Below are 23,975 nucleotides of genomic sequence, written 5' to 3' on the forward strand. Positions count from 1 at the left end.
ACGCAGCGCTCAGCCCGAGGTCTGGTGCACTGCAGGCTCAGGGGGCATGGATTCCTTTCCCTTAATGGGCACCAGGCAAGGATGGGGTTTGGCAAGATACCAGGAAGATGTGAGGCATCAGCACTAGTGAAGGGATGTAACTCAGCAGCTCACAGAAAATGAAAGTCAGGTGCCTGGGGACCCCACGGAGCTCCACAGGAGACCAGAATGAATTCCCAAGAGGAACATTTGGTGCTTAGGAAAGATAGGACTAAGGAAAAAAAACTCCTGCTGCAATGATTTGTGGGAGGAAAAATTGCCCCTCTGTACTAGGAATTTGGGCTTTCCAGGTGGCTCAGTAGTAAAGAATCCACTTGCCAATGCAGGAGACACAGGGGACGTGGGCTCAATCCCTGGGTCAGGAAGATTCCCTGGAGGAGGAAATGGCAACACACTCTAGTATTCTTGCCCAGAAAATCCCATGGACAAAGGAGCGTGACGGGCTACAGTCCATGGGGTCGTGAAGAGTCAAACACGACTGAGCAACTGAGACACACACACGCACCAGGCGTGTATGCTAGAATCTCTGGAGGTCTAGAAGATGGGTACTATGAAAAGCTTTCAGAGGAGGGATGTTTGAGCTGGGTGTTGAAGGATGACTAAGAGTTTGTCATGCAGGGAAAGGACTTAAGGAAATTGGATTAACAGTACCAAACAACCACTATTAGTACAGAGCTGATTAGTATGAGAATTTAGACAGCCTGAGTTTAATCCTGCCTCAACTATCTGCAAAAAAAGGAAGTAGAAGTTTATTTTTAGTATTAAATGAGATGTTGTTGTCATTATTGTTCAGTCACTAAGTTGTATCCGACTCTTTGCAACCCCATGGACTGTAGCCTGCCAGGCTTTCCTGTCCTTTAAATGAGATAATGTATGCAAAACACTCAGAACAACATGCTGTCAGAGGCTATGGTTAAGCACTAAAAAATGTTTAGCTCATTACAAAAAGCTTTTACATTATCAAGTCCAACCCCCTTTAAAAGATTAGAGCTGTTACCATTTAATACTTTTCAAGTATGCTGCTAAATGTTTAGCATGTTTTGTCTCTTTTAATCCTCCCAACAACTCCAGGAGGTGAGTACTATTATCCTCATTAAAGATAGAAACCAAAACAGCACATTAAAAAGCAGAGACATCTCTGCCAACAAAGTTCCATATAGTCAAAGCTATGGCTTTTCCAGTAGTCATGTATGGTTATGAGAGTTGGACCATAAAGAAGGCTGAGCACTGAAGAACTGATGCTTTCGAACTGTGGTGCTGGAGAAGACTCTTGAGAGTCCCTTGGACAGCAAGGAGATCAAACCAATCAATCCTAAAGGAAATCAACCCTGAATATTCCTTGGGAGGACTGATGCTAAAGCTCCAACCCTTTGGCCACCTGATGTGAAAAGTCAACTCATTGGAAAGACACTGATATCAGGAAAGACTGAAGGCAGGAGGAGAAAGGGGCAACAGAGGATGAGTTGGTTGGATGGCATCATCGACTCAGTGGACATGAGTTTGAGCAAACACTGGGAGATAGTGAAGGACAGGGAAGCCTGGCATGCTGCAGTCCATGGGGTCACAAAGAGTCGGACACGACTAAGTGACTGAACAACAACAAAAGATAGAAAAACAGAGCCTCTGAAAGGTCAAGATTACACAGCCAGTGCAGAACAAGCAGAGCAGGGGTTCAAACCCAGGTTTGTCTAAGGACTCATGCCCGTGGCCCAGAGAGGGTAAGGGACTAGCCTCAGAACACAGAGCAGGGTGCTGGGCTGCCAGGATTTCTTTATGGACAGACTCAAGGGCAGTAATCTGGTTGGAAGTCTTTGGTTTGTCTCTTTCTTTACAACCACATGTCCATGGACTTCCCGGGTGGTCCAGTGGTTAAGACTCCACACCTCCAATGTAGGCGCTGCAGGTGCTATCCCTGGTCAGGGAATTAAGATCCCACATGCATTGTGGTGCACCCAAATTAAAAAAATAAATAAAAATATAAAATAAATACAAACCCAGTGTCTGAGTCCTGAGAGCTGCCAGTGGAGAAGACTTAAAACACAACACCTACAAGTCCATTGCCAATATCAGAGAACCAGAGGTGGCTGGTGGAGGTTACTAAGAGACTCGCTAAGCCCTGCCCAGCCCCATTTGCACTCTTGAGGGGGGTTGGGGGGGAGGCTCTCAGGCCTGGGCTCCTTGGTCCATGAAGCTAGGGAAGGGCTGGCTGACCCTATTTGGGCGCACAGGGTCAGGCCTCCCAGCCCGGCAGACAGAGCTAGAGCCTGGAGACTCAGCCGCGCCCCTGCTCCCCTCCCTTTCCCAGCCCCCACCGCTTCCGCCAAAGGTCCTTGTAGAAAAATTCCAGCCGCGCCCAGGGACCGGGGTTTTTCCAGTGGGGTGGGAGTTGTGAGGCCTCTCTGGTGGCCGCAGAGGGGGTAGTAATCGGACAGCCCTGCTCAGGACTCCCTTCCCGTCGTTGTCCCCAGGGCTCTGGCTGTCCTTGGCTCCTTGGGGACAAGCAGGCTGGCCAGGGGAGCCGGGCTCGGGACGTCCTAGCAAACAGGAAATGAAACAAAGGCAGCTGCTTATCGGTCGCCCCACATTCCTTTTAGGTGATGCCCAGGCGGCCTGGGGGACGTGGCTGGCACTGAGGGGCTGCCCTCCAGGGGATACACCTCCCTGCTGCCTCCTCCAGTGACTCTAGCTGAGGGGCAAGGAGGACTGCTGCCAGGGGAGGACCATCCCCAGGCACAGCCTCCCTGAGCTTCTGGAAAGGCAGGGTTCCATACTGACTTCTGTGCCTAGAGGCTTGGGAAGGGAATGGAAAGGAAAGAATGGGTCGTGTTATTCAACCATCCCACAAACTGCAACGCCACCTTATCCAGGGTACAGGTATGGGTACCAGGACTCATTAGTGAACCAGACCCAGTCTCTGTTTCTCAAGGAACTTCCAGCATAAGGAAGATAGTAAAATACCAGTGAAAGGGCAGGATGAAGTTGAGTCCAGGGAGGGGGTGTCTAAGCCATGCTAAGGGGGTTGGGGTGGTTAGGGGAAACATAGCTCCCTTGCACAGCACCTGGGACATCCATTACTCTCCCCTGGTACTGTCTGAGTGAAGAAACCTTGGAGCTGGGCTGGGAACAGCAGTGCGACAGGGGAAGGTGGGATGGAAGGGCATCCGCACTGAGAGAAAACAGCATGTGCAAATGCCCAGTGGTCTGCATGCGTGCTGGACATTAGGGAGCAGGGCGGACTCTGGAGCCGCCTGGGCACTGGGTGAAGAAGCTGGTGAGGAAGCTGGTGGGGTGGGTCCTGATGGCCTTGAATGCGAGTGAGGCCTGGACTTAATTCCGCTGGCACTGAGAGCCTGGGGACATGGGCTAGAGAGAGGGCTCACAGAGGCAGGCCCAACCTGGCCTAGGGGTAGGGTGCAGGGGGCTGTCCCTTCGCCTGGGTGGCTTGGAGAAGCTGATCTGCAGAGACAGAGGCTCCAGCTTCTATGGGGCTATGCCCCCCTTGCCTGCTGGGCACTGGCGCCAGCTCTGCTGATTGGTGGGTTGGACTGCCCCCCACCCCAGGCAGCGCTGACTCAGCGTCTGAGAGGTGGTTCCCACAGGCCCACATCTCTCTGGGGGCCAAAGGCCACGCCATCCATGTCCCACCCCCAGTGGATCAGTGTCCAAGGTCACTGACAATTCGGGCTGAATGGAGGCTAAGATTTCTGGTCCCCTGACCCCCACCCCTGCCAACCAGCAAAGCCTCAGGCAGTCCTTTCTGCTGTCCCCCCATATGCCACTCCAACTCTGGCCTGGATTTCCATGCCCAGAAGTTTCAAGATACCATAGTTATCGATACTTTGTATCTTTTATTTTAAAACAGTGAAAAGAAAAATAAATATCATTGAAGAATAAAAGTACAAGGGTGGGGTGAGGTCATGGGCCGGAGACTGGGGCGGGGGGGCGGTGTGTGGCTCTCCTGGCTTCATTGATCTTGCGTGGGGGTCTCCCTCCTCCCCGGCCAGCCCCTGCCCGGCCCCGCTGGGAGGTCTGGGGGCTCCGGCCAGCCCGCGGCTCCCAGGCCCGGCGCTGCGTCAGCGGAACTGCGCAGGGATTAGACCTCTGGCGCCTGGAGTCCCGTCGGGCGGCCGGGCGGGCGGGGCTGGGGGCTGCCACCCCACGAGGGGGGCTCTTCCCGGTGTGGTGCCCGCGGCCTCAGTGGTGTCCCATATCCTCCATTCCCACGCGGCCCCAGACGCCCAGCACGAAGCTCTCGATGTCGCACTCGTTGGCTCCGCGCACGATGCGAAAGTGGCCCCTCTCGCCCCAGGCCGGGCCCCACGAGTTGGCTGCCGTCTGGGAACGCAGAGGGGGCTGTGAGGAGGGGAATCGCGGTGGGGGAGAAGGGCAGGAGGGCCAGGGGAAGGTGACAGCAGCCGCAGGGCGTGCAGTGCCAGGACTCACCCAGTACTTGATGGTCCTCCCGTCAGGCAGCGTCTCCTCGCCCCACCTGCCGGGCAGAGCCAGAGCCACAAGGGTGCTGATTCACCTACTTTCAGGGGCTCCTGCCCCGCTGCGTCCTTCCCTAGCCAGGCCCTTGTTGCCTTTGGTGACTTGGTGCCCCCTCAGGACTTGGGCAGTTCTCTGTCCCTCTTTGCCCAAGCCCCACCAGGCTTCCCAGGTGGCGCGAGTGGTAAAGAATCCCTGGGTGGGGAAGACGCCCAGGAGAAGGGGATGGCTACCCACTCCAGTAGTCTTGCCTGGGGAATCTCAGGGACAGAGGAACCTGGTGGGTGACCGTCCATAGCGTCACAAAGAGTCGGAAAAGACTGAAGCGACTTAGGACGGCACACTGCTGTCCCTCTCTGCACCTCCCCCAGTCCCCACATCTCCAAGTCCCCCATGGGGCACAAAGGGACGTCTGCAAGGGGGAGCAGAAACGCCTACACCTTCCAGAGACCCACAGCGGGGAGAAGGGCACACATCTGCTGCTCTCCATCCTTACCTGGCTGGTTGGGGGGGTGGAAGTGGGTACAAAGTACATCTTATCGGTTGAACTATTGAAATCAATGATGCTAGCATCTCCTGTTACATCAGTGGGGGAACTGAGGGCTGGAGGTATGAGTCAGTGAGTCAGGCAAAGCTGGGACAGGCCCTGAGCTGTGGAGAGCTGGAGCAACCCTTGAATCCTTGTCTGTATTTGATTTGGAGTGATTTCTCCTGTTGTGTAAGGAACTGTTCTAGAACACTTTGAAAGGCCCCTAACTCTTGGTGTGCCCTGAGGCAAGTACCTCCTCTTTCTGAGTCTCAGCTTCCTCCTCTTTGAAATGGAGCTTTGCAGAGAGGTGGCAAGGATTCAAGGGAGGTTTAGAGCCCCCAGCTGCCCCCAGCCCCCCTCCCCATCAAGCCCCTTACCCTGTGATCTTAACCGAATGGGTTCCATGCCGGCGGTATCGCTCCGGCCTCCCGAGGCTCACTGGTGTGTGGCTGTAGATACCGCTCTGATATAGGAAGAAGTCCTCATGCACCTCCATGAGGGCTGTGGGCAGAGGTCAGAGGAGGTAGCTCAGCCCATCAGCACAGGCACTGACGCCCAAGCCTGGAGATACATGCCTAGGTCCCAGAGCCTCTGGTACCAAGGCTCTAAGTGCCCCCTCCAGGTGCCACCCCTGAGGAGGGGACATAGTCCCCCACTCCTGGCCCCAGTGGACTCGCTGCTCAGGGCTGTAGGGACCACCTATGCCGCAGTGCCCAGTCTCAAGCAGGCACAAGCTTCTGGCATCACAGGGCAGGATGAGGGGCATTTACCTTGGACAGGGCCATTCTCCATCAGCTCCTTCATGATCTCCTTCTCCTGGAGGGTGAGAGGGTGGGGAGGAGACGATGCATCAGGCATGAGGCCCCAGCCTTTGGTTAGGCTTCCAGCTCTCTCCTGCCTTTGCCCCTCACTCAAGTGCAGACTTACGTTGGAGCCGAGGCGGTAGGCAGGAGTGACCTGGTAGATGTCATTGGCATGGACATAGCTATTGGGGCAGCGCGCGGTGGCCTGGCGTTTGCCCCGACCCATGGCCCGACTGTGCATCATGCAGGGGGGTGCGGGGACAGCCTCGTCCCGCCCATGGCCGGAGAACGGGTAGCAGTGGTCAGACACAACCCTGCAGGGGCAGCAGGAGGGAGCGGGGACAGAGTGAGCATGGGGCAGCCTGGCCCAGGCCTTTCCTGCAGGCTTTCGCTTCCTGAGACCCCTGCTTATGCCCTCTTCCCTGTCCGTGCCCCCTGCTGCTCACCCTCGACGGCGCAGGAACCACCAGGCACCATCCAGTCGCCCGCCACGGCAACCCTGCTGGTTGTGCGTATCACAGGACAGCAGGTTCTGGGGCGACAGGACAGGTGACATGTGCCCCAGAGAATGGATTGAGACTCGATCGGATGCCACAGCTGGGAAGGGAGGTAGAGGGGCTGTCAGGGAGTCAGGCCTGGGTCCCCCTTTCCCACCTGGCCAGCCCCTGCCCTTGAACCTACCTGCCGTGGAGAAGGCCCAGGAGCCTGCACAGTTGCCCTGGTCTAGAGGGTCGTGGATCAGGTTGGGCCACTTCTCAGAGGCCTCAAACGTTCTGGGCAGCACCTCCCCTGGACCCAGCACTGTCTGCAAGGCAAAGGCCACTCTTGTCTGTCTCCTGCCTCTGCCCCAGCCTGACCCTCCAGGGGCCTAGGCATGGGAGGTCTCCCAAGAGTCCAGAACCTTCGGCAATTTGATCTTGAGCCCTCCAAGATTTGAGAGATTTGATCTGAGAGATTCCAGCAACCTCCACCTTGACCCAGAGGGAGAGGCAGGCACCATTTAGTGCCTCCCTAGCGTCAGCTGGGGAGTGACTAGTCCTGTTTACAGGTGAGGCAGTTGAAGCCAGGAACAGGTAAGTGACTGGGCCACTTTCCATTCCAGCTTCTTTCCTGCTCTGCACCTTCTGATCCACTTACATCCTTCTTTCCACCAGAACCTTGGGATTCGGGCCCCAAAGGGCAGGGGAGGGAAGAAGCAGTAAGGTCCCGTGACTGGGCAGGCTGCCAAAGCAAACAGCAGGAGGCAGAAAATAGCCAGAGGCCCCAGGGAGTAAGGGCAGGGGCAGGGTCTGGTCACCCCAGCCTTGAGCTGAACTCCCTCTGCAGGGCTGGCCACTCCAGCCAGACACCAGCCCCTCCTTGCCCGCCAATGACAGACAGAGCCTTCGGCATGTGGCCCAGCCCTGTCCTGCTGAAGCGCCCTTTCCTCACCCTTGGAACTGTCCTGGGTCTGGTTCCTATTTCTCCCTCTAGAGGGTCCCACTGGTGGGAAGGGAGAAACCCCCAACTCCCTTGAGGTTCTGCTGAGATGGCATTTGTTTCCGAGAATTGCTGCTCTCTGGCCAAAACTGGGGGAGTGCCTGTCCCTTCCTTCCCAAAATACCAAGGTGACCTCCTGGCCCTTTGGGGCCCTGACCCCGCCATACTGGGACCAATGACATTTTTTCCCAAGCTGGGGAGACTCAAGAAGCCAGGGAGGGTGAGATGCCGGGACCACAAAACTCTGAATCTGAGCACCAGTTCTTACAGTGCAGTTTATCAAGTTATAGGCAGAAACTTAAGGCCCAGAGAAGGGGAGTCACTTGGCCACAACACACAGCCTATCAGTGGGCATGGGTCCTTGGAGAAACAGGGCACAAGGTGCCAGGGTCCCTGGGGTCATAGGCCAAAGGGAGATGGCAGGATTGTAGTCAGGGGTGGACTTACGTGAATCTCATTCATATTGGCGACGAAGGAAGATGGGCGGACAGTACCTAGGCGGTAGCGAATGCCCTCATCCAGGGTCATGCCCCAGAAGGCACTGTGGTTCCCAGCCCGCCACCTGAAAGAAAGGGGGTGGAGGTCACAGGCCTGCCAAGGCTGGGGGCCCTGGAGGAATGCACACGTGAGTGGGAGAGACGCCTACTGGCTGAGTGTACCCATGAATAAGATCTGAGTGTGGGTGCCCCTGGCAGGACGTGCCTCTCGGGCAGAAAGTGCATCTGTGTGTGCGTGCACGTGTGCCCACTGGGGTCACGCCGTGGGCCTCTCACCCGTAGTCGCCGTGGTTGATGGCCTCGATCATGTCTTCGTCCACCAGGCATGGCTCCTGGTCACACTCCCACCGCTCTTTCTCATGGCAGGTACTGGAAAAACGGGAGGGAAGGAAGAAGTGAGGTAAGGCTGGGCGTCCTTGGAAGGGAGGAGGCCTTGGAGGTCAACATGTGGGCCTGAAATTCCACATCAGCACCTCCGAGAGGAACCCCCCCCGAGGTGATCCCATGCAGCCTGGTGGCTTTAAACGTCAGTTTCAAGTTCATGATTCTCAGTTTACATCTGCTTCTCAGATCTCTCCCTGAACTCCAGATTCCAGGATCTTGACTGCTACACAGCCTCACCTCCGGGGTGTCTAACAGGTTACACTCCTCACATCTCAAACTGAACTCCTGCTCTCCCCTACTCCCAGGACTGCGCCTGCCACAGTCCTCGAAAACAGCCACTCCATCCTTCCTGGAGCGCAGGCCAAAAGCCTGGGAGGCACCCTTGACTCTCTCTCACGTGCTGACCTGATTCACTGGCAGATCTGTTGACTTTACCTTAAAAACACATCCAGAATCCAAACCGTGTCTCATTCTTTCCTGCAGCCACAATGGTCCAATCACCTTTCACCTGGATTAGGCTGCAGCCTCCTCACTGTTCTCCGCCCTGGGCCCCACCCCTTCAGTATATTTTTAACACAGTGATCCTGTTAAACCCAAATCATATCATGCTATTCCCCTGCCCAAAACTCGCCATTGGCTTCACATGACAGGATAAGAGCCAAAGTCCTTCCATGCCAACAAGGCCCCACACGATCTGTCTTCTCTCTGGCCCCCTCCTCCAAGACCTGGTTCCTAAGGCCCCAGCCAGGCTGGTCCCCTGATGGTTGACACAAGTCATGCTCCTGCCGCTGGGCCTTTGAGCTCTTCTTCCTGGGAGGAAGCGTCCTCATGGCCCCCTCTCACTTCTCCCGAGTCCTTATTCAAATGTCACCTTGTCAGGGCGGCTTGCCCTGAACACCCTGTCTCAGCATCCGCCACCCTTCCCACCCTGCTTTCCTGCTTTATTTTCTCCTCAGCCTGTCATCACTGTCTGACGTATTATAGCTTTAATTATTTATATTGTTTATACCTATTTCCTCATAGGATCGAATATCTTCAAGGGCAGGTATTGTTTGATATCATCAGTGCCCCCAAACAAAATCTAACACGTAGTAGGGACCTAATAAATATTTGTTGAATGAATGAATGGGGGCAATATAGTGAAATGATAAAGACCACGGATTCCAAATCGAATCGAGGGTTCTGATTTTAGCTAACTAGTGAACCTTCTGTTAGCTGTTTAGTTGCTGCATCGTATCTGACTCTTTTGTGATCCCATACACTAGCTCGGAGCTTCCCTGGTGGCTCAGTGGTAAAAAAAAATATCCCCCTGCAATGTGGGAGACCTGGGTTCAATCCCTGGGTTGGGAAGATCCCCTGGGGGAGGACATGGCAACCTGCTCCAAGACCCTTGCCTGGAGAACCCCATGGATAGAGGAGCCTGGTGGGCTACAGTCTATAGGGTCGCACAGAGTCAGAGATGACTGAAGCAGCTACGCAGCAGCAGACTGTAGTCCATCAGGCTCCTCTGTCCATGGGATTTCCAGGTAAGAATGCTGGAGTGGGTTGCCATTTCCTTCTGTAGGGGATCTTCCCGACCCAGGGATCGAACCTGCATCTCCTGCATTGGCAGGCAGATTCTTTACCACTGAGTCACCAGGGAAGCCCGTGTGACTTTAGGTAAGTTATTTAAAACTCTCCTCAATGTCATCTGTAAAATGAGGATAATAATAGTGCCAACTTCCAGGGATTAAAAGGCAAGCTTGCAAAGCCCAAGGCCTGGCCCAAGTTATGTGCTCAGAAATTGTCATCTCCTATTATTGTTCTCGGTGCAGGAACCCCGACTCCCCACCCCCTTGAGTTTCAGACTCAGATCCAACTGGCCTCCTGACATCTCCTCTGGGTATGTGAATGGCGTCTCAAAACGGCTAAACTATCTCCCCCAAACCTGTTCCTCCCCCTAACAACATACTCAACTCAGACAACACTTTATCTACTGGGCTGTTCAAGCCAGAACTCCGTGTGGTCCATGACGTCTCCACCGTTACTCATCCCTGTCCCCAGCACCCACATCATGTTGAAGATTACTTTCTGCCACATGCCTCCCCTATTAGCAGACCCAGCATCATGAAAGACTCGGAATCCACTTGCCTCTTACCCCTCCACCACCATCACCCTACTCTGGTCCCTGGACCACGGCAGTGGCTTCCTTACCAGGCTCTCTAACACTTTATAATTCCCTTCCCCCAGTACACACATCTCGCTCTTAAAGCCAATGAGATCTTTGAGCAACACACATCAGTGTGTGCTCCCTAAGTGGCTTCCCACGACACTTAGAACAAAATGCAACATCCTAGGCACAGTTTATGAGACCCAGGGGACATGGCCTGCACCTCCCCAGGCGTCTCTCCCCATTTCACAGCTCCAGCTGCAATGAGCTTGGTCCCACCTCCTGGCCTTTCCACCAGCCATCACCCCCCTTGTTCCCTCCTCCTGGGCCTGGGCCACTCATGCTCTCATCTCCCTGGTATCTGCATAAACGTCCCTTCCTGAGTGGCCTTCCCTCACCCCCACCCCACTCAGAACTAGGATCCCCTGTTGGCCTCTGTCCCCCCATCACACCTGGAACAGGTTGTAATGACAGGTTTATGATTAGTGTCACCGAGGCTCCCGTGCAGGGACAAGGACTGTCTGCTGCATACTGGCTGCATCTCCTTGACCCAGCACCACGCTGGGCACATAGTAGGTCTCTAATAGGTGTCAACTGAACAGCTGAATCCTGTGAATTCTACAATGCTTTTCCAAGCTCATAACTCTGCTATGACAAGATGCTGAACTTTGTCCTTCTGAGCCTGCCCGAGGCTCCCGCCTCCAATGTTGCCTTTTAAGGAGCCTCAAGGGGACAAGACCCAGTATGGCTGGGCTCTCCAGCCCCAGGAGCTGTGGGCATGTTCAGGAAGGCTCTTGTCCTCCCCCTCCCCCTCTGGCTCTCAAAACATCCCTGGAGGGCTCCCAGAGTCTGGGAGGCCCCCAGACACTGCCGCACACCCTCCCCTCAGGTGTCAAGTGCAGGGAACACAGCCAGAGCTGGACTGGGAGGAAAGTGGCTTGGTCAGTCCTCTCCTGCTGCCTCCCTCTTTGCCCCCAGGGCTATCCAAGCAAGTCTAGGCAGGGCTGGTGGCAGCAGGTACCGGCATTCCAGAGGGGGCCTGGGTGGCCAGGCCGAGAAGGGACAGAGTGTGTTAACCCCTTCATGTCCATCCTATCAGTACCAGCAGAATCATGCAGGCGTGCTCCATCTTTTGAACACACACACAGGTCACATACACTCAAAACGTGCACACGTGAGTGCACGTACACTCTCACCCTGACACATGCTGAAATACACAAATCCTCACTCTCACTGTGACCCAGGCACCCCTCACACCAGTGAGGCAATGGAAATCACTTATGCATCACGCATTCCTAAAAGTTTCCTCCTCCCAGAGGCCCTCTCAGTCCCAGAGCAGGGGGTGGAGTGGGTGCAGGGCCTCCTGCTCTAAGTCTTAGGGTCCCCCTTATTTTCATTAAAGCACTCAAGGCTTCCCCCCTCGCATCTCAGACCTTCGATTAGGGTAGTGGCATACCCCAACCCCTTCATCCTCTTGCTGGGAAGTGAGGGGAGGGGTGGGGGAGGGAGGAGGGGCCACATTCCAGGGAAGGCCCCGCTACACTCTGGCTGGCTGCCAGTTTAGCCATCCCTGACCCTCATCCGGTCCAGGTCAGCGGATGCTGCAGTCAGAGGTTTCCTTCCTGGCGCCCCCTTCTTGGACTCTCCAGTGACAGTGAGAAAGGCTGGGAGGGGAAGTAGCCCGGCCCCAGGCAGGAGGAGCTGCACCTGAAGCCGGGCATCCAGAGTTGACTACTCCTGGGGACTGCTGTTGGAATGCCGGTGTAGAAGCTGATGTGGTCCAGGTAAAATTTCCCACGTTACAGATGAGGAAACTGAGGCCTTGCCACCAGCAAATGGGTGACAGGGATAGGATGCGAAACAAGTCTGTTGCCACAAAGCCTACCAGGCAAGCCGCCTCCAAGTCCCAAATACTCACCAACGGTTACAGTTGTCCCAGTAGGTTCCCAAGACTGGATAGATGCGCCCCTTGTGCATACATCCTAGTGGGAGGGAAGACAGGAAGAGAAGTGGAACCAAGACGAGGGACGATGGGCTGAGATGGCCAGATCCTCAGAGGTCTAGTGTCCTGAATCCTCCCAGACACACACACACCAGCCCTCACTGAAAGCAAAGCCAAGCTATAACGTAAGACATCTCCTGAGAGTCACATATCAACTTCCCACTACTTGGAAGTTCTTTACTGACTCTAACCCAAATCCCTCTTGCTTCACTTGGATGCCAGCCACAACATTCCTTAGATCCTATGCCAGTTAAATGAGCTGGGGTTTGGAGATGGGGAGTGGGATGAATATGAGAAAGCCAAAGCCCAAAGAAGACACATGACTGCCTTGAGATAACACAGCACTTTGGGATGACAACCCAGGCACACCTGTGGCCCTGTGGAATTGTAGGAAGGAAGTCAAGTGATGCTCCTCTTGGATTGGGATGGGTGGATGGTGGTAAGGGCTGAAGGTAGGAACAGACTTGACCCACCTCCCAGGTGTGACCAGCCATCTCAGGGATAAGGAATCCTGAGCAAAAGCAGAGGAACTGCTAAAATGACGCTGACCAATGCTTGTGTGCTTTATCAGTCTGAGAGTGAATCAGCAGGTGGGGCCAGCACCTTCTCAGTCTGGAATACAGAGACAGGAAGGACTGGGAGAAATGGGTGGCTGCCCTTCTCCTGGGGCAAATGAAAATCCCACTGACCGAGGCGCTTTTTCAATCTTACAGGAGAGATTCAAGTTAGACCAGAGTGAGTGCTTCGCAGAAGTAAAGAGAGAGGGGGCGGGTCTCTTTCCAGATGCTACCCCAAAGCCGCCCCTGGAAACGCCAATGCATCAGCCTTGCTCCTGAGCCTTGCTGAGTTTTGGGCTTGACAACGTGACCCACCCCTGGCCGTCTGGTGCCCACCTTGGATTGGGGGGAAGGGGGGTGGCACGCCAAGGCAGAAGTCCCAGAAGTCAGGGCAGCAGTCGGAGACGGTGCGGTTGCAGAAGAGGTCACAGTAACAGGTCACACCCAGGTAGGGCAGGGCGCAGTCATCCGCGCGGCCGCGGCAGCAGAGGTCCTGCTCCTGGCAGTACCGGCCCCCCGCGTCCCGGATGCCACGCCGGTGCAGAGCGGGTGCTAGCTCCCGGCGCCTACGACCCCGCCTGGCGCCCACGCCCAACTCGCCGGCCAGCAGCAGCAACAGCAGCAGCAGCAGCCCCAGTGGACGGCGCCACATGGTGCCTCCTGGGCCCAGGGAGGGCAGAGGTCAGGGGTCAGAAGTGGCGGGCAGCAGAGATTCCCTGGCACCCCCGGGAACCGCTCGCCCCTGCTTCCTGGGGCTACAAGTCTGCGGGGATCCAACAGGGACCCTGACTTCTGCGTCCCCTGGCAGGACAGGGGCGAGGAGCCACAGTCTATGTGCCCTGGTTTACAGGACGGGGAGGGAGCTTGGGCAAGAAGTGGAGTCCCTCTCTGACCTGCCAGGGGACCTCAGAGAATGGGAGGTGGGGACGGTGGCATTCTTGGTGCCCCCCCGCCCCCAAGGCCACACCCAGGCCTCGAACCCCAGGTCTCCTTCAATCCTGGATCCCTGCCCAGCTTCGGTCCTTGATGGGGGCCCCTGACTTTGTGCCCTCACGTGTCCCTCGCGCTGTGCCCCTCTGCCCCCCTCTACTTTCCCTCTCTGCCACCTGTCTCGGCCCCTCCGCCTGCCCCTCCTCCTCTCTGCTCCTTATGTCTACAACTCTCTCTCTCCCTCCGAGCAGGGGAGAGGCCCTACCTGGTGAGGGGTGTGGGCTGAGCCCCGCTGCCTCTCTCGCCTCCGCCTCCCCGCTCCCCGCGACCGCCGCGGGACACTCAAAGTCAAGTGAGGAAAGCTGGGCTGGGCGGGATCGCTTTTTGTACCGCCCCGCGGGGCGCGCCGCCCCGGCCGGCGGAGGAAGGGAGGGGCCCCAGCGGGTTCGCACCTGGAATCGCCCCGCCGTAACCCCCGAAGCCGGGACTTGGGGAAAGGGATCGTGAGCACGCGACTCACCTTGCCGGGTCTCGGCTGGAAGCCGTTCCCTTAGGGGACCAGCTCCAACCGAGGTAGAAACGTTTAGTGGTCTGCTGACCCTGGGAAGGACTGCCCGGTGGGCTTCGCGGTGGGGCCGAGGGGCTTGCGCCGACAAAGGGAGATTAGGAGGCGGCGGAGTTCCGAGTTTGGGACCTAAGTTAGAGAAATGATGCGGAGAGTGTGGGCGGCAAAAATGACTAAGTCCCCCTGCGACCCCTCAGTAATAAATAAAGTCTTGCGCGCCCCTCTTCACTGGGCACCGCCCCCCTCCTCCCAAGCCTTGGAGCTTCCCCAAGCCGTCTTGGTTTCCAGGAATGACTGGAATCTGGAGGAGGATAGTTTAGGACCCTGCAGATGCCTTGGGAGACTCATCCTCCCCGGGGGGATTGCGGGGAGGATGGAGTGGGTGTGGTGGGCGGGGGGAGAGGTGGGGAGCTGCCTCCCTGCCCTAAGACCCCTCTTTGGGTCTGCCCTCCCCATCAGCCCAGACATCTCACTCAACACAGCCCCTTCTATCAAATCCACCCCCTGGTGGGGTGGGGGTGATCCTGCTCAGCACCTGCGCCCCTCCAGGGTCCCAAAGCAAGAGCCCTGCCAGCTGGCACCCCCTGCAGAGCCCCCCTCCTTCCTGCCCCAGGCTTAAACCCTTCCTTTGCCCAGGCTGGCCTGGGCCCCAAACAATGGGGCTTCTGTCCCGCCAGGCCCGCCATCACCTTTTACCTCCCCATTTCGCAATCCCCTGTCTTCCAAAGGTTGGGCCTGGGGCCAGAGGACTCTTAACAGCGGGAGAATGAAAGAGACACCACCTGGACAGACCACCCCCCATCCTGGGCCTGAGCCTCACAGATGCCCCTGGATGGAAAATGCAAGCACTGGGAAATCCCTTTGCCCTTGCTCTGACCTCCCTGCCACCCTCCTCCAGACTTGGGGCATCTCAGCTGGCTGGCCCCTGGGGGAGGGGAGGGGCCCGGACAACAGGCATCTGTGATTGAGTTGACTGAGTTACTCCCTGCCAGGGGGTACTGGGCAGGGAGTCAAGAAGGGAATCCTGCCCTGAGTAGGGGTGTGGGGGTTAGAGGAGTAAGGTCCTGGAGCTCCAGCATTGGCGTGAACACTTACAGGAGCTGGCCATCTGCTCCTTGCAGGGATCTGGGAGGACAGAACCAGATGAGCCCCTTGAGGCTCAGAACAGACTTGCCCAAGGTCACACAGCCAAAAGGCAGGCTTGCTACCTGCCAACACTCCACTCCTTTCCTCCAGCCATCCGTAGTCACCCACTTAGCAGGTTTCAACACCCTCCCTGTAGGGAAGTCCCTTTCTATGTCCAACCTCCATTTGTCTTACTGCAAAGCGGGCCCCTCGTACTGGGAAGGAGGTAGAGGCTGCCTTCAGCAGCCCCCGAAGAGCTCAGGCCCAGAGAATCCACTTTTATGAATCCATTTCGGTGTGGTTCTGGGGCTGAGGGCTGGCCCAGGGGCATCTGGCCTGTCCTTCGCCCCAGATCCCCCCCTGCAGGCCCTCCATGTGAGTCTGTGTCATGCGCGTATCTGGGTTGTGAGGTGTTTCTGTTTGAGTGTGTCTGAGTCTGCCTGTATCTCTGTTACGCATCTGTCATGTGCCCGCATGTCTGGCTGTTGCCTCTGTGTGGTCATGGGTCTGTCCGTATGTCAGTGCACTGTTTGCTTGTATTTGTGTGCTTGTTGGCTTGTGTGTCAGTGTGTATAGTGTCTGCCTGTCTACGAGGTGTCTGTGTATCTGGGTAGGTGTCTGTTTGTGTCTGTTCAGGGGTTTTAGCTGTCTGCCTGTTCTTGCCTGCCTGTCTGCCCATGCACAGGAGACAGGAACGCAGAGCAAGGAAAGAGACCGGAGCCAAAAGCATGGCTCCAAGGTCCCTCGTCATCACCGAGCTTGGCACCGAGCCGCCCAGTGGAATCTTGTGACTCATTTGGTTCCTTGGCCAGGGAGGAGAGGAAAAGGGCGGGGCTCTGGGGGAGGGGCTGGAACCCCACTTTCCTTTTCCGAAGCTCCTTTCCTTCCTGGTGACTCGCTCTCTGCCTTTATTCTTGTCCAAGGGCCTAGGGCAGAGCAACAGGTGAGGAGATGGCAGCAGCTTTGCCCTCTGAGCCCTGTGGCCTCCCGGGAGGCAGGTGGCCTGGGGCTCCGCGGTGATTCTGTCCTTCCTCACTTCCCTGGCAGATCCTGCCCCTCTCGGGGCCTTGGTTTCCCATCTGTACCTTGATACTCCCTAGAGGCTCTTAGATGCTCTTTTCTTTCTACAAAGGGTGTGTGTGTGTATGCATGCTCACTCATGTTCCACTCTTTTGTGACCCCATGAAACTTAAAGCCCACTAGGCTCCTCTGTCCATGGGATTTTGCAGGCAAGAATACTGGGGTGGGTTGCCATTTCCTACTCCAACCTAGGGATCAAACCTACATCTCTTGTGCCTCCTGCATTGGCAGGCAGATTCTTTACCACTATGCCACCTGGGAAGCCCTTCTGCAAAGGGAGGTGAGGCTAAAAAGAGGCAGTGACCCACCTAAAGTCGCACAGCAGAGCAGAGGCCTGGGCCTCCTTTCCTCTCCCCAGAATCCAGCACTACCCCCTCCCCTTTCCGGTTCCCCAGCTGCTCAGGGTGCTCAGCAGGGGCCATTCTCCTCTGGAGGTTGAGTGGGGCCTCCTGGGAAGACAACGACCCATCGTGCTCTGCTCAACCCAGGTCTGTGGCTGAGGACCCACTACTTGAGGCCTGGGAGCTCAGCTGTATGGATCCCAAATGGCACTGCATCTAGGGCTGGGAGGTCCCTTGGGAACCCCTATGGTCAGCTGGGCAGGCCCAGAGCCTGGAGCAGTGTCTGAGATGCAGGGCAGGCCTAATATGGTCCCCGCTGGGTCTTGTCCTGAATGTGCTGGGCTTCTTGAGGCCTGCTGGACTGTGGTATTGGAGCACTGTTCACGGGCCTGTGTGGCAGAAGGTTGTGCTGTCACAGCATGCTGAAGCTTGTGGGAGATAAGATTCGGGGCCACAAGGAAGTGTGTGGCGCCAAGCAGAGGAAGGCGTTCCTGTTTGATGTTCTCATTCATTCCACAAATGTTTGTTGAGTATCTACTATGTGCCAGGCTCTGTGCTAGACGCTGAGTGTTCAGGATTGAACCAAATGTTCTACTGTTGCAATATCTTCAAGCTAATGGGAAAAGAGACAAACAAGCAAACACGCAGACACACACACACACACACACACACACACACACACACACATATTCATTCTACCATGTAAAGGTCTATGAAACTGTGCCCATGACATGGGACCTTGAGTGTTGTGATTGTTGAGAGTGTCAGAAAGGAGATGGCATTTGATCTGAGACTGAAGGATGAGAAGGAGGCAGCTAGTCCTGGAACCCAGGGGAGGGTGTTCCAGGAAGCCGTATCAGCATGAGCAGCAGTCCTGAAGCTGGCACAAGTGAGTCTGTTTGGGACACAGAAGGAAGCCCAGAGTGGCCATGCTATAGTGAAGACCGGGGCAGAGGAACAAGATGAGGCTGGGAGGTGGTGTGCACGGCCGATCACCTAGGACCCTCAGGCTGCAGTAGGGAGCTTGAATTGTCTTCTGAGCACTAAAGAGATCTCAACGGGGCAATGAAATAATCTGATTCACGCATGCAAACCCCCACTCCGCCTGCTCTTTAGAGAAGAGATGAGTACCAGGTAAGAGTGGAATCAGGGGGGCCAAGGAGGAGGCGACGGTGTGGCCCAGGCTAGAGATGCTAAGGCTTGAATGAGGCTGGTGGCTGTGGAGATCCTGAGAAGAGGGCGTGTTGGAGACCTCTTCTGGAGGTGGGAGTGGCAGAACTTGCTGGAGGGTCAGATGAAATGGGTGAGAGAGGAGGAATGGAGAAGAACTTCTGGGTTCCTAGCCTGGTGGGCAGTTTCTCTACTGTTCCCATCCTGGGAGTCTGGGCAGGCTGGGGGACGGCTTGGACCCACAGAGACTGCGTGACCTAGGCTGGTTTCCAGCTCAGACTGGAAAAGTGGGAGGAAGACAGAGTCCAAGGATACTCCTAGGCAGAAGCTGGGCAGAGGAGAGGAGAGAGTGCAGTGGACTGAGCAGAAGCTGTCGGGGAGGAAGAGGAGGGCCAAGGTGAGGAAGCCGAGGGGGAGCTCCCCGGGAAGGGTGAGTAAGCTGAGGACAGAGACGTGTCCACAGCAAGGACGCCAGGGCGACCTTGATGGAGCAATCTCAGTGAAAGCCGACTGGCAGGAGTGGAACAGCAAATAGGAGTAAATGAACCGAAGAGAACCACCACTGGCAACTTTTTAGAATGTTTTACTGCAAAGGGAAGTCGAGAAATGGGGCTTTGGCTGGAAGAAGATAGGGAGGGTGAAGGGAGAGTTCTGTCCAAACATGGAGACTATAATACCGTGTCTCTGTGCTGATGGCAAGGAATTGGGGAGGAACTGGTGTTCCAGAGAGAGGGGATTACCCAGGATCAGAGTCCTTGCTAAAGTAAGAGAGAGGACACCCGGAGCCCAAGAGGACAGAACTTAGGAGCAGGGACAGTCATCTGAGAGGCAGAAGAAGAGGAGGTGGATTTGTACAGTCAGCCATGCGAAGCCGAGGGACCCTCCTCTGATGGTTTGCCAAAGGGGTGCAAGAAAGTTGCAGCCAAAGCGAGACTGGAAAAGAGGCTGGGACGGTTAAGGATTAGATGTGAAATAGTTCTCACAATCAAGCCCACAAGACACATAGAGTAGGATTTCCGGCAGTGCAGAGTGACCATTCGAAGTTGCTGACCATGAATTTGTAATGACTCCGGCCAGCCAGCCTGTTTGCTAGTGTGTGTTCTGCCACACACGGCATGTGCCAAACGTGGGCCTTTTCCCAGGTAATCCTATTAAATCAACAGGCAGATGGGAAAATCAAGACTCAGAAAGCCTTTCTGGCTTGCCCAAGGTCACTCAGCTGGTAGGGGCAGAGCAGAACCTTGAGCCCAATCCCTGAAGCTTCTGCAGAGGCCAAAATGGTCTAAGGACTAAGCTGACTCTCACATCCAGTGGTGTTCATAGTCATCACTTGTGGGTGCAAGTGGGGAAATGCAGAAAAGAGAAACAGCTTTCCCTTTTCTGTAATATTTCTGTGAATTGGCTCTTGGGGTCAGTTGAGTACAAAGGGCCCTGAGTGCTGCTTCCTGCTGAGTAAGGACATCATTTCGTCACCTCTCTCTCTATCTAAATGACAAGCTTCTTTCAACTCTGGGCCAGGAGTGCAGAGATATTTGGGGCTAACTGCTCCCCCTCGTCCGCTAATCATCTGCCCTCCTTCAATTCAGCATTACTTTCACTAAAGAGAGCTCCCTGGGGAACAGTAAACTTGGTGTTATCACCAGCAAACATCTTAGAAAGCAGGTTGTGTCTTCCGGTGCCTATTTACGGAAACATTCCCACACCTTGCTTGGTGTTTCCAGGAATTCCTGATCTTCCCAGCCAGGAAGAGCAACAAGAAAGTCTTGAAAAGTACAAGAGGTTCTTCTGTGGCTGCAAGCACATTGAATACTTTTACCTTTTAATTCCTCAGCAGAAAGTAATAAAATCCTAAAGGCTGAGTTAAAAACCAATCTGTTAGAGTCCCTCTTAAGAGCTAGGTTCTCAGGGGGAAATACTGTGATGTGACCTTAGTGGTTGTAATGGGTTGAATGGAGCCCCCCACCCACAAAGATATGCCCAAATCCTAAACCCTGAAATCTGTGGCTGGAAACTTACTTGAAAAAAATCTTTTCAGATAAATTAAGGATCTTGAGATAGATAATCCTGAATGTCTAGAGGGGTTGGGGTATGCTAAATCCACTGACAATTTCCTTATAAGAAACACACAGAAGAAGAGGAGGAAGTAATGTGACCATGGATGCAGAGGTTGGAGTGATGGGGCCACAAGTCAAGAGACACCTGGAGCCCCCAGAAGCTCAGTTCAGTTCAGTCTCTCAGTCGTGTCCGACTCTTTGTGACCCCATGGACTGCAGCACGCCAAGCTTCCCTGTCCATCACTAACTCCCAGAGCTTGCTCACACTCATGCCCATTGAGTCGATAACGCCATCCAACCATCTCATCCTCTGTCGTCTCTTTCTCCTCCTGCCTTCAATCTTTCCCAGCATCAGGGTCTTATCCAATGAGTCAGTTCTTCACATCAGGTGGCCAAAGTATTGGAGTTTCAGCTTCAGCATCAGTCCTTCCAATGAATACTCCTTTAGGATGTCCTGGTTTGATCTTCTCGCAGTCCAAGGGACTCTCAAGAGTCTTCTCCAACACCACAGTTCAAAAGTATCCAGAAGCTGGAAGAGGCAAGAAGCATATACTCCCCTTGAGCCTTCAGAGAGAGACTAGCTCAGCCAAAACCTTGATTTTGAACTTCTGGCCTCCAGACTGTGAGAAATTGCATTTCTGTTTTAAGCAGTCAAATCTGCGGCAGTTTGTGCCAGCAGCCATAGGAAACTAATACAGTGGTCTAGGCTCTGTGAGGCCTGAGATGGTGTGTCAACCTGAACGTGCCAAATTCAGGGCTGTTTGCAGATGGAGCCAGCACCAAGCAGCTTGTGTTGGCAAAAGCAGAACAAACTGGCTCAGACGGCATCGACGTTTATCAAGAAATGGCTCAAACGCTCATCGGCAGTGATAGAGCGTAACGTCAAGGTTCAGAGCACAGACTCGGCGGCCAGATGGAGTAGGTTCAAATCCTAGATCTGCCTCTCAGTGAGCTGGAAACCTGGGGCAGGTTTCTGAAGTTCTCTGTGCCTCAGTTTCTCCACGCGTGACATGAGGACGCTGGGGACTTTCCTGGTGAACCAGAGGTTAAGAATTCCCCTTCAATGCAGGGGGCGTGAGTTTGATCCCTGGTTTGGGAACATGCCTCGGGGCAACTAAGCCCACACACCGCAACTAGAGAGCCTGGGTGCTACAACTAGAGAAAAAGCCTGCAGGCAGCAACGAAGACCCAGTGCAGCAAAAATAAAAATAAAGAAGCAAATGTGTTCCAGAAAAAGAAAGAAGAACACTAATGACAGTCCCCACCTGCGCAGTAGTTGTGAGAATTACGACTTCATGTAAAGCCCTTTTAATCGACCGTGCTGACGTATCACAAGTGTGAGAAGAGTGTCTGCTATTATTATGATAACCCAAATCAAAACAGCCACAGATGAGCTCAGAACAGACAAACAGATGCAAACACGCTTATGCCGATGTAAAGTGAGTCAAACCAGCTAAACCTAGCTGAAACTGCTGTAAACCTGCTCCAGCCTCATGGGTCAAGCCATAGGAAAACTAGATGAAAGGAGTCAAACCGGATTAGAGTGGTCTGAAATCTGCACACGTGTTTGCCTACGTGAGGGGGTCTCTGTTCTCTGCGTCAGCTTAGACGGTGACAAACAGCCCCACGCATGAGAGTGATTGATGCTCAGGCAGAGACTGTCTGAGAGACACCAAGACACAGTTCCCTGTAGGAAGCGTGACCAACGTGTGCTGAAAGAAACACTCACGTGACTTCTCAGAGGCCAAGCCTCAGATGTTAGGAACCAACCTCATGCTATTTAGACAAAAGACCGGATAGCTTGCCCCCGGATCCCTAGGGAAACTCCAGGACAAGAAGTATAGTCAGAGTCCACGGGGATCTAGAAGGTTGTCAGAACCCAAGGCCGTTCTCTCCCTGGCTCAGGAAGGGGAGGTAACTCCCTCAAGGCCTAGTGAGCCGCAGGATGAGGGCGGGAGACCCTGGGGAAGAAGAGAGTTCCAGGTGAGAGATCAAAGATTCAAGGCCTTTGTGGTTCCTCACTCTGTGGTCACAGGGGCCTTCGCTGGCTCCGCGCCACCCCAGGGGTGCTCTGTCTTGCTTGTCACTGTCTCCTGCTGGAGGGGGCAGATGTTGGGGAGACTCCTGGATAGGGGATCTGGGGAGCTGGAGCCTCGAAACTCAAGGCTGGGTGAGCAGCAGCCCTTCTGCTTGAGCTCTCTCTGCCCCAGCCCATCTGTGTCCGAGCAGCCATGTCATCCCATGGAGCCTTCTTGGGGTCTCTCCTTATCTCCTCTGCTTGTTACTACAGAAGGGCTGCTGCTACACGGTGAGTGATCAGGTCTACTCACTATGTGCTCGATAAACTCCTTCTGCAAGGAATGCCCTTTCCAGCCAGCACGACTGCCAAGAGCACCTTCTAAGGGGCAGGAGTGTGGGGTGGGGGGTGGGGGTCACTTGACGTGGTTTATTTTATGTAATCCTCCAACAGCCCTCTGAGGTATGATCATCCCCATTTTACAGATGGGAAAACTGAATCCCAGAAACATGACTTGCTCAGACACAGCTATTTGAATCCCTGTCTCTAGTTCCCCTAGGCAGAAGGGAGATGGAGGACCCTATGTCAGAGGTCAAGGATGTTGTGGAGGACATGCCCCAGAATCAACTTTTGGGGGCAAAGCAAGGGAGCAGGCTCAGGCCCACAAAGAAGCTGGGGGGAGGGTAGCACCCTACTGACTCATTTTATTTATTTATTTGGCCACACTGTCCAGCTTGTGGGATCTTAATTCCCTGATCAGGGACTGAGGCTGGGAGAGTGAGAGTGTAGAGTTCTAACCACTGGACAGCCAGGTAATTCCCTCTCTGGCTCATTTTAAAGCAATTAGTTTTATTTGATTTTTCATTAATACATCCTCATGGTTCCAAAAATGTGTATAAAAAGCATACAGTAAAAAGGAATGCCTGGGGACTTCCCTGGTGGTCCAGTGGTTAGTACTTCACACTTCCGATGTGAGGTGGGCAGCAATTTGATCCCTGGTTGGGGACCTCAGATCCCACGTGCTGCTCAGTGCGGCCAAATAGAAATAAATAAATAAATTTAAAATAAACAGAGCTACTTTGTTGTGCTGTGTTACGTCACTTCAGTCGTGTCCAACTCTGCGACCCCATGGAACGTAGCTGGCCAGGCTCCTCTGTCCATGGGATTCTCCAAGCAAGAATACTGGAGTGGGGTTGCCATTTCCTACTCCAGCACAGTTACTTTATGCACCTACAAAAATGAATATATGTTCATAACACCCTTTCTGCATAAAACATAACAAACTACATATGCTGGGAGATTTTAATTTTAATTTTAATCAGCCAGTAGAGCTCCACTTTTCTTTTTATCACTGTCTGATACTCAACTGTAGATTGAAATAATCCATTTAATCAATTTGAGTCCTTTCTAATTTCTCTCTTTCTTGGTATTACAGTAATGCTGCAATAAATAATCATGTACATACTTTGTTCAATATATGTACAAGTATATTTGCAGAATTAATTCCCAGCAGTGGATGGCTAGGTTGAAGGTACTGTATTCATTTTCTGTGGCTGCATACCAAAGTATCACAAACTCAGCAGCTTAAAATAACACCCTGAGTATCTGTAGGGCAGTCCTGCATGATGTAGCTGGGTCTCCTGCTCAGGATGGAGTCAAAGTGTTGGCAAGGCTTAGTTCTTATTTGGAGCCTCAGGGGGCAGACCCGCTTCCACGCTCACCCCAGTCATTGGCAGAACTTGCTTCCTTGTGGTCTCTGGTTTCTC

At 54.4% G+C, this 23,975-nt stretch overlaps 1 protein-coding gene across 4 annotated transcripts in view; it reads right to left on the reverse strand.

The window, feature by feature from the left end:
- Positions 1-3,867: 3,867 nt before the first annotated feature.
- TINAGL1 (tubulointerstitial nephritis antigen like 1) overlaps positions 3,868-23,975 on the reverse strand; it is a 35,569-nt gene continuing 15,461 nt past the window's right edge. Inside the window, exons 2-13 of one of the 4 annotated variants that reach the window (XM_070774712.1) lie at positions 14,378-14,551; positions 13,264-13,587; positions 12,287-12,350; positions 8,112-8,204; positions 7,786-7,900; positions 6,541-6,664; positions 6,306-6,477; positions 5,984-6,173; positions 5,827-5,872; positions 5,434-5,557; positions 4,483-4,528; positions 3,868-4,374 (exon numbers count right to left, since the gene is read on the reverse strand). In XM_070774712.1, coding sequence (XP_070630813.1) covers positions 4,234-4,374; positions 4,483-4,528; positions 5,434-5,557; positions 5,827-5,872; positions 5,984-6,173; positions 6,306-6,477; positions 6,541-6,664; positions 7,786-7,900; positions 8,112-8,204; positions 12,287-12,350; positions 13,264-13,579 — 1,431 coding nt within the window. In that variant the 5' untranslated portion in view covers positions 13,580-13,587; positions 14,378-14,551 and the 3' untranslated portion in view covers positions 3,868-4,233. Of the gene's footprint in view, positions 4,375-4,482; positions 4,529-5,433; positions 5,558-5,826; positions 5,873-5,983; positions 6,174-6,305; positions 6,478-6,540; positions 6,665-7,785; positions 7,901-8,111; positions 8,205-12,286; positions 12,351-13,263; positions 13,588-14,122; positions 14,249-14,377; positions 14,555-23,975 lie in introns of those variants that run through there. The other 3 variants (XM_070774716.1, XM_019979419.2, XM_070774708.1) reach the window with 3 other exon arrangements.

This window comes from Bos indicus, chromosome 2, assembly GCF_029378745.1.
Source record: "Bos indicus isolate NIAB-ARS_2022 breed Sahiwal x Tharparkar chromosome 2, NIAB-ARS_B.indTharparkar_mat_pri_1.0, whole genome shotgun sequence".
In the NCBI taxonomy this organism is placed as follows: Eukaryota; Metazoa; Chordata; class Mammalia; order Artiodactyla; family Bovidae; genus Bos; species Bos indicus.